We start from the raw sequence: 17,814 nt of genomic DNA, 5'->3' as shown, positions 1-17,814 counted from the left end.
CCTTTTAAATAAGAGATACGCTAACTTCTCAGTAGCAAAGGTTCTTGTGTTATTTCCTGCCTAGCAGTTTATTACCGAGAAATAGCGACAAAGTGGTCAAAGAAAAGCCACACAGACCATGGCAGAGAGAAACTCATCTTAAGAATGCTAAATCCTTCTTATAAGGGACTAACCTGCATACTTCTAAATCATCAGACCAGTCATCATACAACACTGGAGGCTTCTGAACAGCATGAGGCACAGTGGGCCCTGCCCCAGAAGATGCTCCATGATCTGGGACTGCCAGAGCATCGCTGCCAGAGCCCACCTCTGCAAAGGAGTCCTTCATGTCCCTAAGGAAAGGTGCAGGCTGCCGGTCTCTGTGGTAGCTTTTCCCTTTGCTCTTCCCACATTTTCTTGAGGAAATCCTTGCTTCCTGAGATGATGCTGAAGACTGTGATTCCTTAGGCCTTGGAATCCTTCGGCGGTGATTTAAAGTAGGATTCTCAGGGTCAGACACCTCTTGTTTCTCTTTTCCCATTGTTCCCAATGTGACAAGTTCAACAGCATTATTGTTTGAGGACCCATCCTGGTTACAGCATGATCTATTGTTTCTTCTCCCTCTCCTGGCCATCCTGGCCTTTTCTCTTGCTCTCCTCCTAGCCTGAGCCCACTGACTCTCATCTGAAGATGATGATGAATCAGATGCGTTCCAGCTGGATCTTGGAGGTTCAGGATGCAATTTACAGTTTCTCCCTTTCCCTTTCTTTTCTGTGTGCTCACCATTGTCTCCAGTCTCTCTTTTCCGCCTAAACCTTCGTTTTATGAGTTTCTTACCACCAGACTCCCTATTAGAAGGGGCCAGCACCATGACAGGGGTTGCATGTTCAAGCTCATCTTCTGACAAATCATGCAAGGTAGTAGATCTGGACAAAGCAGTAAGCAAAGGAAAGGGATGGAAATGGTAAGGGTGGTTGGAAAGAGAAATCACACACAGGAAAAAAAAAAAAGGATGAGAATGAGAACAAGAATTTTTATAGAAAAACATGAGGCTAAAGTGCAAAAACAAAACTAAAACAGAGATCAAAAGAAAACTAAAGTCTATGTCAACTATGAATAAAGTCAAGCAGAAGCAAGAGCTACATAATATTTCATAAAAGCAGCTAACAAGTACCAGTCAGATGAAAGTATATTTTTCTCAGCACATACCTACAAATGTCCTGAGTGGAGGGGCAGACAGACAACCGAGATTGACTCCTGGGAGCTGTTCCTGTTGTAGGACTGCTTGCCTGTTGAAATAAGTTAGACAGTTTGGAATCTTTGTCCATGAAATACATTGCAGATATCTTACTGCTTTGCCACATGATCACAAAATTAAAACAACTGTTTCTGCTGTTCATAGTGCACTGTTGAACACACAGAAGCTGGCAAAATACAGGAAGCTTGAACAAAAGTGAAACCTATTTGTGGAACTAAGTACGCCTGAAGTGTTTGAGCTCTCATTTGCTCATGACTCCTTTTTGTCACTGTTTGAGGAAGCAGCTTTCAGCATTTGAATTTTCATTTGGCTTTACTGCAAATGTCTTAAGGGGAAAAGTACTGTTTTTCTTTCATGCAGTCAACCAACCATAATGATGCCTTTCCCAATCACATGAAGTGCATTTGCAATACACTGAGTGATGAAGAACCCAAGCTAACTTGAGTGGACTGATGAAACAGCAGGAAGATTAGAGTGTGTTTTAAAAGGTCTTCAAGGCAATCAGATCTAGAAGAGCTGAAAATGTTAAACTGAGATGAGCCAGAAAAATTCAAAGTGCAGCTCTACAGAGCTGATCACGTCCTCAAACAGCAGAAGAGATATAAAACATGTTTAGCATGTGACATTTTGCTCATAAGGTTGTTGCTACAAATTGCAGATTCAGTTACCCAATACTTTCACTGAAAACATATTTTGATGGTGTTAACAGCAAACCATTTCAATCTGCCTTGCTATCTACTGGCAGCAGAAATGTATGGAATCCAAATGTAAAACCAAGGCACTGTGATTATTCAGGATCCCTCACAAGACACAGTATTGTGGGAAATGGGTTCAATACAAATCATTCTTAGGGCTGTGACCTACCTGTAGCTGATCAGGAGTATTAGTTTTTAGCATGCAACCCCATCTACCCCATTGTGATCACCACTCCCAAATGCAGACAAAATACCACAAGCCTCAGAATTCCACAAGATCATGCACCAGATGCAAGGCAAGGATGACTATTTAGCAAGAGTACGAAGTACAAATCGTACAAAGATGTAAAGCCTGTTATCCAGATTTTTTGTACTAGCAAATCAAATTCAGTCATATAATTGAAGTTATTTGACACCATAGACATTTTTGTGGTGTTAAAAAGGTGTTCGAAAATTAGTAGTACAAACAAAAATAATCACAAATACCAAGTACCTGCCAACACTTCACTTTTAGCTGAGGTTCTCAATATACATTCTATTTAATGCATACACCTTTTGGAAACATCAGTCACCACTATGTGGAATTTTGCTTTTATATGGATAGCAGCTGAGACTTAAGAATAGTGCTTTTGCAAGAAAACAATCTTCTAGCTCATGGAATTCAAGTAGCTATTTTTATCTCTTTTACCTGATTTTACCTGATTAATATCACAAAAATACACCAAACCCACAACAATATTACTAAATCTTTACTTCTAGTTCCATGAACAAAACTCAGAGATACAACAACTGAGCTAAAATGAGAAATTAGATTGATAAAGTGATTGATAAATTCATTTACACAATCCTTGAGTTCCAAGTTTTTGCCATGTCTGGATTCACCATCAAAGGAGAAATATTAGTGTGTATACATGCAGTGTGCTGCTGGAAGAAAAGGACAAGTATCTGTGAGAGAAATCGTATTTCATATCTTCTTTTTTACAAAGCAGTATTTCAATTATATGCACTGGGATAGAGCATGAGTTTTTCTTATATACATATTGGAAACATATGTTAGATGCATGATTGGATATATAATCTCCTTCCATCTCAGCATCTGAGATTAGAATTAAGTAATTAGGCATGTCTTAAGCTATTTAATGAGGAAAGATGCAGACATCAGCACCAATAACTAATGTTACTGGGTTACGTACTGCTGCTGCTTGAATAAACATCCCTCCAGACTAAGCCCCAGCTGAAGGACTGCTGAAGAAATCCAGCCCCAGAGTCGAGTGTGGAATCCTGAATTCATCCCTCATGATGAGCTCATTTCTTTTTTCCCCTCACAGCTCCAGGACCGTTACCATTGCTTCTTTTGGGATCTCAGGGATTTGGCCTAGTCTTAAATGATTGTCAGGTCAACTCCATGCAGTAAAAAGAATTTTTACATCACTTTGCCACAAGCAGTACCCTTTGAAGGGATAAGGAGACTGACTAAGCTGGCCCAGCAATCATACAGTAGGTCTGCACAAGTTCAAGAAACTTTCAGCAGCTATTAAAGCAGGAAGCCAACTAGACAGTTCTTACAAGATCTGAAATAAAGCCAAAAACTAAACAAACTCATTGAAAAGCTTTTACACGTATGATTTGGAACTGCAGACCAGCAGAAATCTAATTATTTTAAGATAAAAATTACATTATCAGTTTGACTACTTAAATCTTATATTTCACTTTCAACTGTCAAGAAGTCTGGACTGTTTCAGCCCTGCTGAGTCAAATTTACTTTCTAGTTCCCCAGTGCAGGCATGATGCTATGTTTAGCTGTACATAACTCACAGAAAAATTTATTTCCTTCAAAACCAATTTACATAAATATCTTTTACAAAATGGATGCTTTTTGCTTGTCTGTTTAAGCCCTATTGGAGCAAATATGAAAACTGGCAGGCAAAAAAACAATGCACCATTTAAGTCTTCAAACAAACATGACAAGTTATACACATGATAATTCAGATTCTTACCTCTGATCAAATATAATTAATTTGATTTCTACAACTTTGTAACACAATTTTTAAAATCTACATTATCTAAATTTAAATACATTTATCTACATTAAATTAGCTTTTCATGGTAAAATCATAGATTCATAGACTACCAGGTGGGATGCGACCTCAAGGATCACCTAGTCCAACCTTTCCTGGCAAAAGCACAGTGTGTCAACATATCCCATCACCCCATCCAGCTGAATCTTAGAAGTGCTTGATGTCATGGAAAAAAAAGTTAACTGAGGGAATGATTTCTAAAACCAAAAAGGTTAAGTGTTCCTGAAATTAATTTTCTGATGTTGATTTGTGTCCCTCACAGGAAATGGAGGCCCTTATTTTGTAAATAGGTCCAGTCTTTGTAAATTAAATAGGAGTGGAAGAACCTGCTAAAGTCATGTCTTGTCCTTGCTACTACATGTCATATGGATATAACAACTCACAGCTAGATGAGCTGTTTTTAAGAACCTGCAAATTTCAACTCAGCTGGATGCCTAGGACAGACCTCTATCCCCAAACCCCTTTACCTTTTCATCTTACCCTGTTCTGACAGCAGTAACTGTATCTGCTTTCTGCTACCAGCACTGCATCTAGGTTTACCCCAGCTCTTTTGACAATATTCCCTCTTTGCCATCTCTTCTACAAGCCATACATCTCAAAAGAATTTTAAAAAATTAAATAATAACATCTCTTAAATCCAGTCTGAGAGCAAAGATATCTAAAGGGGCATTTACTTGGGTAGTGTGTTTACAAAGAGAATTGTGTATTTTCAAAGCATATCTGACAAACCAGAACATGATAATTTGAATATATTCTGCTCACATCTTATCAGTCCAGCTCTTTTGGGAATGCAACAGATATTGGAAATGGTCTCAAGCAGACATACAGCTCTTATTGCTGTAATTGCTAGCCCATTGCTATTTTCAGCACACTGAATATTTTGAGATACTGTATTTAGTGAATAGAGAGAGTAGACTGATGCTGGGGACTCCAATACCACCTGGGAGGGTGAATAACAAAAAAAAAATAATAGTGTTCCTTGAATGAATGTCTTCTTCAGACAGGTATATTGTACAGCTCACTAGAATGGGAAAACTAAATATGCACTGTACTAATTTTATCATAACAAATTACATCAGTAGCAGATTTAAATGTGGTAATTCAAAATAAAGCTGTCTCACAATTAATTTATAAGCAAGGCAGCTCATTTCTCTATGCCATCAACACAAGGAAGAGGTCTAAGAGATAATGCCAACTCCAGCTGATCAGGTTTGGCATTTCAAAAAGATTGTTGTTAGAGAGAGATTCCCCCGTCACCACCTTCTGCTGTCTTGGCCAGTTTAGATGAACTCTCTTGTCAAGGATATGCAATTCAATTAACAGACATGACAGAGCACTCATCCATAATTATTTTTGGCATGTTGGTAGTGTGCTTTTCTAGCAGAGTACTGGTAAATACAGAGTTTTCAGGATAAGCGAGATGATAATCACTTACCCAACACAAGGGAACTTCAGTGTCACACACATGTGTCTGTGTTAGAAAACCAGCAAAGACAGAAATGGGGGACAGAAATAAGTACAACCAGTGAAAACAGTATGAACTTCAAATCAAGACTGCTTTTACTTAGGTGTTTAGGATCCGATCGAAATTTACAGATAATAAAATAAAATAAAATAAAATAAAATAAGGAAAAAAGTCCTTAGAGGCCATCTATTGCTTAATCTTCATTATGAAACTAGTGCAAGAACATGAGTCAAGTTGTGCTCTTCTTAAGAACTTAGAAGGGATCTACTTTGGCTTAACAGAAAAGCTGAGAAAAGAAGATTCTAGTAGTACAAAGAATCCCATAGCAAGGGAGTGAAGCTTTAAATTGAAAAACCAGATGATGTAATATCTTATAAAAGCTTATATAAAATGGCCTCACAGCTATCACCAGAAAGGCTAATGAATCCTCTCCTGTCTCTTCTGAATAGAGGCATTTCCAAAAGCTGGTCAGCTTAGAACACTGCTGAAGAAGAAAGCTGCAGACAATTGCTGGGTGATAGGGCAGACAGGGAACATGTCTAATGCTTTTATTCTCCTACTGAGTTTGCTCTAGTAGCAGTGATGCTCCAGCCATTATAGTTAAAAAGCTGAAACTCTATCCTGTTTGAGAAACAGCACACAAAGGAATGGATCCCTTAGAAGATTAGAGCAGTTTGTCTAGCAATAAGCTCAGCAGGAGACCCAGCCTGTGTATTTTAATCTGAAAATTTCTGCTTTGTAAACAATGAAACATTCTGCAGAAAACATCCACCTTTATGAACTTTTATGCGAACATTCCTTCAGGTCTAAAAAGTTCCAAAACATGGTGGAGGTGACCCAAGGTGGGTGTTATTTTACAAGCTTGGTCTTGATGGCAACTAAAATTTGTGTGCATGGGTTTGGGAGAGGGGGGGTTCTCATTTTGGTTTGTTTGGCTGTTATAGTTTTCTTTTCTTTATTTCTTTCTTTATGATAAGAGTTCCCTGCTTTGTGCTCAGATTTCAAAGTTGTTTTAATCTGGTTGATGCCTTTACAGCAACTGTTTCATTAATTGGTAACTGAATTTCTGTTAAATATTCTTTCACAGATTTTCTTTTTTTTGTATATTATTCCTTGCACAATTCTTCTCCAAACCTTTCCTTTCTCTGCTTTTCTCCTTCCCCTCCTTTCATCTGCCTCTGAAGAGAAGGAATTAAGGGAAAAGTAACACACAAGGAAGAAGAAAAATCCTTAAGATTCTGCCAAACAATACCACTCAGCATCTTTAAAAGTCAGTATGTTCATGTTATAAAGTGGCTTGAAATCTAAAATCAAAATTGCAAATAGCAAATCCACACCATCACTTGAAAAATGACACAAACAAGTGATTACAGCTTTAACTTGTAAATTCAATCAGCTTGTTTAAGTTGCTTTCTCCTGCCTTACTAATCTATGTCAATCTTTATTTTCAAGGTACAGGTCTGACTAAAAAACCCACATTTTCTATAGGCATAGAAGCACTGCTAGCTAAGCTTTGAATTATCAGATGGATTATAGTATGCATTAGTCTTCATATCGTAGCAACACAGTATTTTTTATTAATGATTCTCTTCAAGGATACATCTTTCTAATCACTATCACTTTCTTAATAAAAATGTTTCATACTTCTTTAAAAAAATATAGGCAATTGGAACAAAGGATGTGCCAGGTTTTACACAAAAGGTGCAGAGCCATGAGACCAGCAGCTTTTGACTGTCTGCAGGGAGCTAAATGGAAATTTAGCCTATAGGAAAAGTGAAGCACAATATCTGTATTTTCTTTGTTGCTGGATTTTGCTGCCCTTTATTTCTAAAGGTAGGCAGTACTCAGAGAACCATTTAGAATTTCTGTTCCAAAGAGGGCATCTGTTTTCACACATCCCTCTACCTGCAAGACCTCAAAACATTGCTATATCCTGAAGAGCTTTCACTCAGAGACACTCCTGCCATGCTCCCACAAGTGCATGTGAGCACACACACCCACCATGTTCTTCCTTGGGTCTGGTGGACTGTGCAGGAGACACACTGGATAAAACCCCATCTGTGAGGATATCATTCTTATGCTTGAACAACTCCATTCTGGTGTGTATTTGATGTCTATTTATTCCAGCCCTAAAGGAAGAGAGAAGCCTAAATGTGCCAAAGCAAAAGAGTTGTAGTAAGAATACTGAAATGACTAGACCAAAAGAAGTGAAACCCTGAGAATGCATCATTGAGAAGAAAAAGAAATACTGTATTTTTATGAAGAGCAATAAATATAAAACTGCATGACCCCCTCCCCCCACCCCCTTCCCCCAATTTTTTTTACCACTGTAGAAACAAAGTTTGCTTGATTGAATTTGATTTTAGGACAAATACACAAAATGTGCTTCTGAGTGCCATGGTGAAAAAACAAATGCTGTGCAAAGATTTCTGGAGTATATACCTAATAGGTATGTTACAGATCATAATTACTATTTGTAATTATGGGAATAATTAAAATAATTACAAATAATAAGCATATGTAATAACTTGCACACTCCATTTACTGGAAACAAATCAAAGCTGCTTCTGTACAATATTGGCTATCACAGGATAGGACTGAATTCTGTGATAACAAAACTTAAAATGATATATGGGCAATGAACACTGAGTGAGCTTGTATAAAAACATTAAAATTATGGCACAACACATTTCATACATATATGCAGTTTTATCTGGATGTGTCAATGTGAATTATTTTCTGATGGTTGTCCCCATGTATTTAATACCATTATATAGTCATCCAATTTTATTCAATTCAATTTTCAGGCAGACTTAGGTAAATTCTGCTATCATGCCTTTTGTTAAGCTTATTGTAAACAAAGAATAAATTGTACGGACAAAACACAAAGCATTCTCTATACACAGAAATCAAATATTCATATCTAGGAGTTTTAAAAAGTACAAAAACAGTTACTTATGCAATGGATCTACTTCTAGTTTCTGGTTTTCTGCCTTTCTTTTGTATTCAAAACAAGTTCTGTTCTGAGGAAGAAAATCTTTTCACTAACTTTTTTACTTTGCATTGTTGTTTTCAGTAAATGAGAGCTAAGTGCTAGGTTACTGTTCAGCTTTCATAACAATGATTCTGTTTATGAGCAAGAAGAATGATTTGATGACTAATACAACATTTATACTCATATTTTAATGCCAGTTTTGTATAAATCATATTACCTACTGTAAAAGCATTTATGAGGGCTGACATTTTATGCTTTACATGAGTGAGGACTTTTTTTTCCCTGATATATTTTCTTTTTTGAAAGCCCTAAGTTTTCCCTCAGTTCTCACAACAGTCATCTAGAACCTACACTTGGAAGGGATGGAGCTTTGCGGTTTCTTGAAAAAAAGCAACCACCAATCTGAAAGAGAATTTTCACTCATGATTAGCATGAAATTGGCAAAGACCAGTAAGAACTATGGATCAACTTGGAGCATCGTAGCTGCTTGTAGCAAAACACAAGGGGTCACACAACTGGTCTTTAGGATTCATTCATGCAACAGGTTATCTTGGAAATGCTGCAATCCTGGTGCTGGCAAACAAAGTACATGGCAAGAACTTCTTCAAAAGGAACCTTTAAGTCTCTATGTTTTTTTCACCATAAAACCTATCAGGAGATATTATGTGCTCTCTGCTGGTGTCAGTGCCTAAGACACGGTGATATTTGGCCACTATAAACACAGTGTGCAATAGTGTGTTCTGCTTCAAGCTGGGTAAACCATCCAAATTGCAATACAGGACTCTTCATACAATCACCTCATAAAGAGAGAGGATGAAATATTTGAGAATATCAAAACCCATGTGCAAGATTATTCAATTTTAATGAAAGAGATTAAATTGCAATTTATAACTTTATAAATATTGTATTATTTATTACTATTATATTATTATAAATAGTGCATTACTTATTATAGAATTTGATACCTAGTTTGTGAAATTTATTTCAGCATCACAAACTGAGTGATTCGAATCAACAATCAATACATTGGAAATGATAAATTTTTCATCTAGATAAGCATCCTGGTGCCTTTTGGTTTTCACTTGTATCTAATTGAGAGGAGCCCCATCCGACACAAGAAATCAGAAATTGCTAACATAGAGTAAAAACAATTCTTTCCTTCTTTCTTTCCCCTATTGCTATTCATATTCTAAATTAGACATGTGAATATTATCACACAGAATATTCCAAAACAAGCACCTCACTTCCTGATATAGCTCAGCAGAGTTTTATTAGATGGAAGCTTCAGAGACTTGTAAATAAAAAGTGTTCTAACACCTGCTACAGGCTTTTGAGAAGTAATTGAGGCAAATCAAAACTCAGGCAATTTGCTCTAAGCCTGATTTTCTCTGCACTGAAAAATAAGCCCAAGGTTCCCATTGGAGAATTTTAGATCTTGCTACTGAGAGAGCATCCTTCTCTAATGAGCTCTTGAATCATAATTAACATACAGAAAGATAATTACAGTGTTTTAGAAACATTTCTTCCAGAAAGCATTTTAACATAACCAGGCAGCCTCAGAAATACATATAGAGCATAACGTCTACAGACTGTAATTCAGACACAAAATTTGTTCCACTGGTTAACCACAACAGAAAACAACGAATCCACCAGATCCTTCCTGACTACCCTTCCTCTTAAATTATACATCTATTTAGAAAGACATAAAAATTCTAATGAAAGAAGTTACAGTGCACAGAAAAATAAACAATGGCATATAGGTAATGATCAAGGTCAAGTTTTTAATTTACTTAGATTTTAAGCACATGAAGATAGGATAGTTTCAACTCTGAAATTCAGAACACTGCACAATACTGTCTCTTACAAAGAATAATTAAGTTCCTTCTGCTGCCAGCAACATAGGAAATAAGTGAAAAAAAAAGTCTAATGCTAAAAGAAAATAGTAATCATTTAAACATGAAGGCTGGTCCATTACTCACCTTTCCAAATGTTTCATATTTTTCTTTATGTGTATAGGTTTCTTTATGTAGATAGGTTTTGCAAGCCGTAACTACTAACTAGGGCTACACTTTGTCAATACAAGTAATGTGAAAAACTGATCAGTCCAAAATATGACTTAATAATCTAGTTATTAAATTATTAATCATATCTAATTAAGTGCTAGAAGGGCAGAACAAAAAAAGATTGTTCATTGATTGCACAAGAAAAATCTAGGTTATTACCAGAAGTACACTGATACATTCTCCTAATTGTCTCTGATTGGAAAACTAAGAGAAGCAGTTGCTTTTAGAGTTCCAAGGCAGTTTTCTTGATATAAATAAATAAAAGGCTGAGGTGAATGAACAAATTCCCTGGTTGCTGTTCACTGAAGACAGCCACAGCTGTCAGTCAAATATTTTAAGTTTTATTCTTTCATTTGCCTTAAATAGTCTGTCACTGAAATTCTTGCAAGAAAATTACATCAATAAGAAAAGTCCTTGCAACATGCTAAACTTCTACACTCTCAACAGACAGCAAAAGTGAATGGTAAGATTGAGGTGTTGATTTCCACACCCACACTCCCCCCCCCCCCCCCCCCCCCCCCCAATCCACTTGTCTTGGGAATGTTTGACTGTAAAATCTCTAGACTGAATAGATATATACTAACTAGTATCTGGAAAATACCAAATCAAAACCATTCCTTCTCATTATAACTATATAAGACATATTCAGTGTTCAACAGTTCAGTTTCATCTGTAATACCACAAAATTCAGACTTAAATGCCCAAGCATACACTGCAAACTTCAGGTGTCCTCTCCAAATAAACAATTTAAGAGCATTATGAAATATGAATCTGCATGTACAGCATCTATGTTGTATTTCATTTCACAAATAGGTTGGCACAAAATCCAGTGGTATCTGCTCTGGAGCAGGAGCTCTACATTCCAAGGGTGGAATACACAAAACATGTTAACTATTAAAATATAATTCCATTTGACTCTTTTTAACTTACACATACAGACAAATGAAAACAGTGAAAGACAATGTTTTGATGACATTAATTTATAGCTTAACATAAAGATTATCTAATTTTCCTGCTCATTGAAATTTTTATTGTGTGCATGATCTGACGTTGCACAAAGCACAGCTCTTGCCTTAGGCATGTAGTTTTTCTGGCCTAGAAGTTTTCAATCTTGTTTTGAGGTGTATTTTTTACTATCACTTTCTGCCATGCAATATTAACCTATCAGGTGTTTGTTTTCTATGTATACACACACATATAAAAACCTGCATTACAAAGAAAGCATTTTAAGTCAATGCATTTTAAGTCAATGTTTTCAACAAAACGGGAATTCCAATCAAATGTCTTTCAGCATTTGAAAAACTTCACTGGCAGGCAGCTTTATGTAGAAAAAATTGATCCAAAACAATGCATGATTCTGTACATCATAAAAGGATAAAGTGCATGCCTGAAAACCTGGGTTTTAGCTTGCAATTAAAACCAGTGCAAATATTACTTTCTAATAAGCAACTATACTGATTTATGCAGAAATCACTTCAAAGTAAGTGTTAGTCACCAGCATGTTTCTCATGTCAGTGAATACATTTATGCTTTGTCACAGTGCAACCCATGTAACCTGTCTTTAAAAAAAGCAGAAAAAGTAATATCAATTCATAATAGATTTACAGTAACTATTGCTAGAAACATGCATTTAAAACTAGTAATCCAAATAATGAATACAATTCCTGGTGATCAAGTTTGTAAGCATATAACTATATGATTTCTAAGGATAGGCCTAGAAGAGCTTCAGCCATATCCTACAGCAGGCTGGATATATTCTACATCTTTTTCCCTGCCTTTCTTTTTCCCTTCTTAATGTAAGAGAGCAGAACCTAACATGGAACTACTATTTTAATTTAAAATCACAGTTGGGGCTTATTGTCTTTTTTTTGATTTATGCTCTGAGAAGAAAAAAACTTTTACAGTGGATACCCCAAAGACAAAAATATTTTGGGAAGAGGTTTAAGGATACTGTTCTTGCCCTAAATGCAAAAAAACCAAACATAATACATGGCAGATGTTTATGCCTGGATTTAAAAAAAAAAAAAAAAAAAAAAAAAAAGAGCTTTTATCCTTGACCTCCTGTATATCCTGGCTTTTTGGCATAAGTTTCAGCCACATCTGAACCAAAAATAAAGAAAAAAGGGGGTCAAAACCAAAGAATTTCAGTAAAAATCACATTCTGCCTTTCCTAAAGTTTCCCTTCTCTTTCCTAAAAACCAAAAAGCATCTAGATATAAAATCCTGGCTTCAGTGAATCATATATCCCTGTAAAAGGAATTCAGAATTCAGCCTGAAATTAACAGAGATTTATAGCTTCGAACTTTACAGCTGTTATTATTTGGGTAGGGCAGGAGGAGAAAAATCAAGTAGTAATTCCATCTTAAGCTGAAATGCTAAGGTAACAATAAACACTTGGGGAAAGCAGGTGAAAAACAGGGAATATGTTATTTGCTTATTATTGTTATTACATATTTTACAGTAATTACTAATTTTGATGGAGTTTACAGGGTAACCATAATGTTCAGCAGCAAAACTTTAAAATCCAATTCCTATAAATAAAATACTATGTAAGGAATATAATGAAGTAATATTTTATATTTAATTACCTAGTTTTCTTTAAATTCCAGAAAAACAAAATAGATTTCACATACCTTTGAAATATTACTTGATCGACTTGTGGAACGCCCTGGGGATTTGTCATTCTGGAAAGCAAAATTAAAAGATGAAAAAAAAGTTAAGCAATTTGGATTTTACCTAATCTTTTCTGTGACTGTGACTACAAAGAGGAGGTTCTCTTCCTCTATTCTTCTTCAGTTTGGCTACTGACTGTACAATGGAAGACAGTTCAAGAAATAAACTATCACAATAGTCTTGCAAATTACATGAATAAAAGTGTTTTAAATGTTCTATAAGAAATTAATGATAGCATTTAATTACTTTTGGTTTATTTTGCAGATTTTCAGGAAAAACATTTCAAGTCAAAGATCAAGGAATCATCAGAGCTTCTCATGAAAACTGGTACTTATGTATGAAAACAAATGTTCAATGACAAAAACTTCCCAGTTACACTGAACATAATCCTGCTTTAAAAAAAAAAAGTAGAATTCAACCTCTAGGTAAATAAGCAGTACTAGATGACTTCCTGGATAGATATGTTCTGAGAAAAACAAATTGTGACCATGCAAATATGCAGTTCAGTTGAACATCTACTCCTCCATCCCCTCTCACTCTTGCAAACGACTCATATACACAAACCTACACAAGGCTGAAGTGCATGAATAAAGTGTACGTCAAGGATTTCCATAGCACATGGTCTTTGTGGGGTTTCTTTTAGCAATCCAAAGGAGGAAGTGGAGAAGTGGTTCAAAAATTGGTTCAGTATTTACACTTTTCTAGCAATTCAGGAAAGTGTAAATTCAGAAAAGTGCAATTCAGGATTCAGCTTAATTTACACTGAAAAGATAAGCTATTTCAGAAACAGGGCTCATCCCCTTAGTGAATGCATGTATCTTAAGAGAATCATGAAAATATTTTTCTCAGCACTTGAGAACGTAGGTTTGAACACTCAAGTGAAACATTCACATCATCAAGACTGATTTTTACCTAGAAGGAGTTGAGGCAAACATCATGTGTGCAAGTCTGTTACGTAACCTGCTTGGAGGAACAGGTGTCAAAACCCAAAGCAGAGCTTTCGCTTCTGCAGCTCTATTTGCAATTCATGCATCGTGCAAACACATACATGCACACAAGTCCACAAGAGGTTTTCAACTTGACTATGACCATCTCTCCTCAACCTTTATTCAATAAAACAACAGAAAAATACAGAAGGTACCAGCTACTAAAGGCTAATTTTCCTCCTCCATTAATGCCTATCTAGTCTAGTATTTCCCCAATACTTTGTGGCATAGAACAGTTCTGTGGTGGCAAAAATGACCAGAAAGAAATATTAGGCAACTTGTTAGCAAACACTTAGAACAAAAAAACCTCATGTTTATTTGTTATTTTAGTACTAAAAAAGTCACTTTGCTCTTAACCCTAGTAAGCACATCTATATGACAAAATAGTTTTAAAACTACTTGTTTCATATGCCTATGTATCTTTCTTCCTCCAGAGTGTCCGTGGCTTATGTTTTTATTCCATCCCCCAGTGCTATCATTTTTTTTTGTACTGCAAACATAAATACCCTAGATTATCTCTGTTTCTACTTTATCTTCACTAGCACTAAGCAGTACAATGGACACTTGTCATCAAAAGATAGCATTACTAAGTTCCCTGACCACACAGCACTCTACCTTTTATTCTCTCATAGAAACTAAATCTCAGGACTAAAAACCTTCAGATATGTCACTTTTTTTTTTTTTAAGAACAATTTAGAAAAAATAAATTCTTCAAGTTACACATTCATTTTTTACATTTTGTCCTTGAGGCTGGGCCCACTTTAAACAGGGTTGTGAAGTAGATGATCCTTTCTGACCTGAAGTATCCAATGATTCAAATATTACTTCTGTGGTATATTATCCACTGTAACTTTGGTAATAAATTCGTAATTGCTTATCCTTTTTCAATGACATTAAATATATACAGTTTTGAATGTCTGCATTTATATCCATCGAAAATACACTTTGGGTATTCTGGGTACATAATTTAGAATAACTCTGCTTTGACCTCAAAATAATAGAAGTTATGGACCCATGAAATTAGTTCCCATTTTGTGGTTAGAAATTATGAACAGGGATCACAGCTGAGAAACTCCCTCCTAAAAGCATGCTGCCTTTATTGTCCATCCCTTGGACTAAAAAATACATTGTATTTTCTGACAGTGTAGTGAACCCTGGAACTCTAACTTCTTTTCTTTCAACAATCCATCATTCAAGATTCATTTTCAAAATCTGTTTCTTGACTACAGCTCTCCAGGTTTTTTACATTATTCATTTTGCTCTCTGGCACATTATCTCCTTCACTTGGGTTACAGCAAGATTGTGACTCTCTAACTGAAAATTCACAGCATCCAGTCTGCAAAGTACTGCTCAGACACTGAATCATCTAAACAGAGAGACAGAGTGCTGTCTCAATAGCTTTTTGGAAAAACAAAGAAATAAATGTAATCGTCATTACTAGGTTCAGGTATTTCATGATGATTTATCATGAAAACCACATTATAAATAGAACAAAAAGTGTTACACTAAATTACAGTACATAAATCAAATAGAGAATTACTCACTGAAATTCCTATTCAACTTGCACAACTGTTCATACAACAAAAGAACAGAATAGGAAAGTTATGGCAAAATCACTTCTGAAATGTGTCATTAAAGAGTGTCCATGTGCTTCTGTTTTAATGATTTATGCTTACAAAGAACTCACATTGTTAAGAATAACTGACTTTTGTTATAACTAAGTGAAGAGGAAGTGCAGAATGCTTACCCTACAAGGTTGTTAAACAGTAGGATTTCTTTTTTTTTCACAGATTCAATATTAATTTACATTTTAAAAGTTAACAATGAAACACAGAGTATGCTGAGTTGGAAGGGACCCACAAGGATCATCAAGCCCACCTCCTGGACCTGCACAGGACATCCCAAGAGTCACACCATGAACCTGACAGCATTGTTCAAACACTTCTTGAGCTCTGTCAGGCTGGTGCTGTGACCTTGTCCCTGGGGAGCTGTTCCAGTGCACAAACACCCTCTGGGTGAAGAACTTTTTTCTGATATTGAACCTAAACGTCCCCTGACACAACATCAGCCCACTCCCTTGGGTCCTGTCCCTGGTCACCAGAGAGGAGAGATCAGTGCCTGCCCCCCCTCTTCCTCTCACGAAGAAGCTGTAACTGCAGTGAGGTCTCCCCTCGGTCTCCTTTTCTCCAGGCTGAATGGACCAAGTGACCTCAGCTGCTCCTCATATGGCTTCTCAAGGCCCTTCACCATCCTTGTGGATCTCCTTTGTACACTCTCTAATGCCTTAATATCTTTTTTATATTGTAGTCCCCAAAACTGCACAGAGGACTCAAGGTGAGGCCACAGCACTGCAGAGTAGAGGAAAGACATAATCAAAAGATTTAACCAAAGACATATATATTCAAACATTTATACATATTTTTGTACATCAAGGAAATCAGATTCAATTTCTTAATCTTCAAATCAGATTATTTAAAAGGAGATAGCATTCACCTTTTAGAATTACACTTCTCAGCAGGAATTATTTAATGTCTGTAAAGAGCATTTTTAACTTCTGTGACTGAGTTTTCTAAATTCACACACACACACACAGAGCCTTGGCCCTTGACCAAAGTGAAAACAAGACATTCAGAAAGATCTCAAAATAAAATTCGTAAACTGTGTTTTCATCCAGTCAACAAAATAGCAAAACAGCTCCTCCCAAAACTCTTTCTGGACAGGCATGAGCTTTTTTGAGTTGTCATATATGAAGACCACACTGAAAGGCCTCCCCTTATTACCAGATGTACCACCAATATCTCATCTCTTCTATCCTACGCTACAGCCTGCAAACACTATGTTTTCTAAAATGTGATGGCAGAAAAATAAGTTCCTCAAACTATTCCACTTTAATATTACAAAAAATCAGTTTGTGTTTGTAAATTCCCTAAGAATTAGGTTTTACCAAGATCACATCTAAGAATATAATTGAAAATGTAATTCAGCCTTCGATATAAATTCTGGGAGGAAGACAAAGGAGAATAATATCACAAAACTTCATATTATGACATGTTCATGAAAGTGCTTTGGGAGGAATTTTCCATGCACCCATCCCACCATATAAAAACAATAAAAATCGGTATGTAAATAGTAATTAAAATAATTAAAAATAAGTGCAAAATCTGGGTTTTTACAATATTAAACTCCCTCCCAAAACCTCATTTTAGCCCAAGACTGGGTTTTTCAAGTGATATTATTTTCAGGGACCATCTTAAATCTAAACCCATTAAACTTTCTAATACTTAGATACAGCTTTTTTTTTTTTTTCCCAATTTGGAAATGTGACTTACACTGCTTACAAAAACATTTTTGTTTTTAAAGTAAGAAAACAAAACCCTGACTGGGCCAGAGGAATAGGTTAGCAATAACAAATTTCTAAAATACTGCTGTGAACAGTTCAGGCTCTCATTATAAAGAGGAAAGCAGGAAATTAGCTGGTTGCTTTCTGGCTCATATATAAATATTCATACACACGGTTAACGATTTTAAGTCTTGCTGGGCAGCACAGCACATTTTAAACTAATCCATTTGTCTGGTTTCTTTCCTCAGCTGCCCCTTGTTTTGCTGTGAGGATCACTCGGGC

At 36.0% G+C, this 17,814-nt stretch overlaps 1 protein-coding gene across 2 annotated transcripts in view; it reads right to left on the bottom strand.

The window, feature by feature from the left end:
* Positions 1-17,814, bottom strand: part of MARCHF1 (membrane associated ring-CH-type finger 1) — a 224,109-nt gene that overhangs the window by 34,284 nt on the left and 172,011 nt on the right. Inside the window, exons 3-5 of one of the 2 annotated variants that reach the window (XM_077782911.1) lie at positions 13,167-13,217; positions 1,189-1,268; positions 174-905 (exon numbers count right to left, since the gene is read on the bottom strand). In XM_077782911.1, coding sequence (XP_077639037.1) covers positions 174-905; positions 1,189-1,268; positions 13,167-13,217 — 863 coding nt within the window. The remainder of the gene's footprint in view (positions 1-173; positions 906-1,188; positions 1,269-13,166; positions 13,218-17,814) is intronic. The other variant, XM_021542285.2, reaches the window with a different exon arrangement.

This window comes from Lonchura striata, chromosome 4, assembly GCF_046129695.1.
Source record: "Lonchura striata isolate bLonStr1 chromosome 4, bLonStr1.mat, whole genome shotgun sequence".
Classification (NCBI taxonomy): Eukaryota; Metazoa; Chordata; class Aves; order Passeriformes; family Estrildidae; genus Lonchura; species Lonchura striata.
This window is presented reverse-complemented; position numbering and strand designations above follow the sequence as displayed.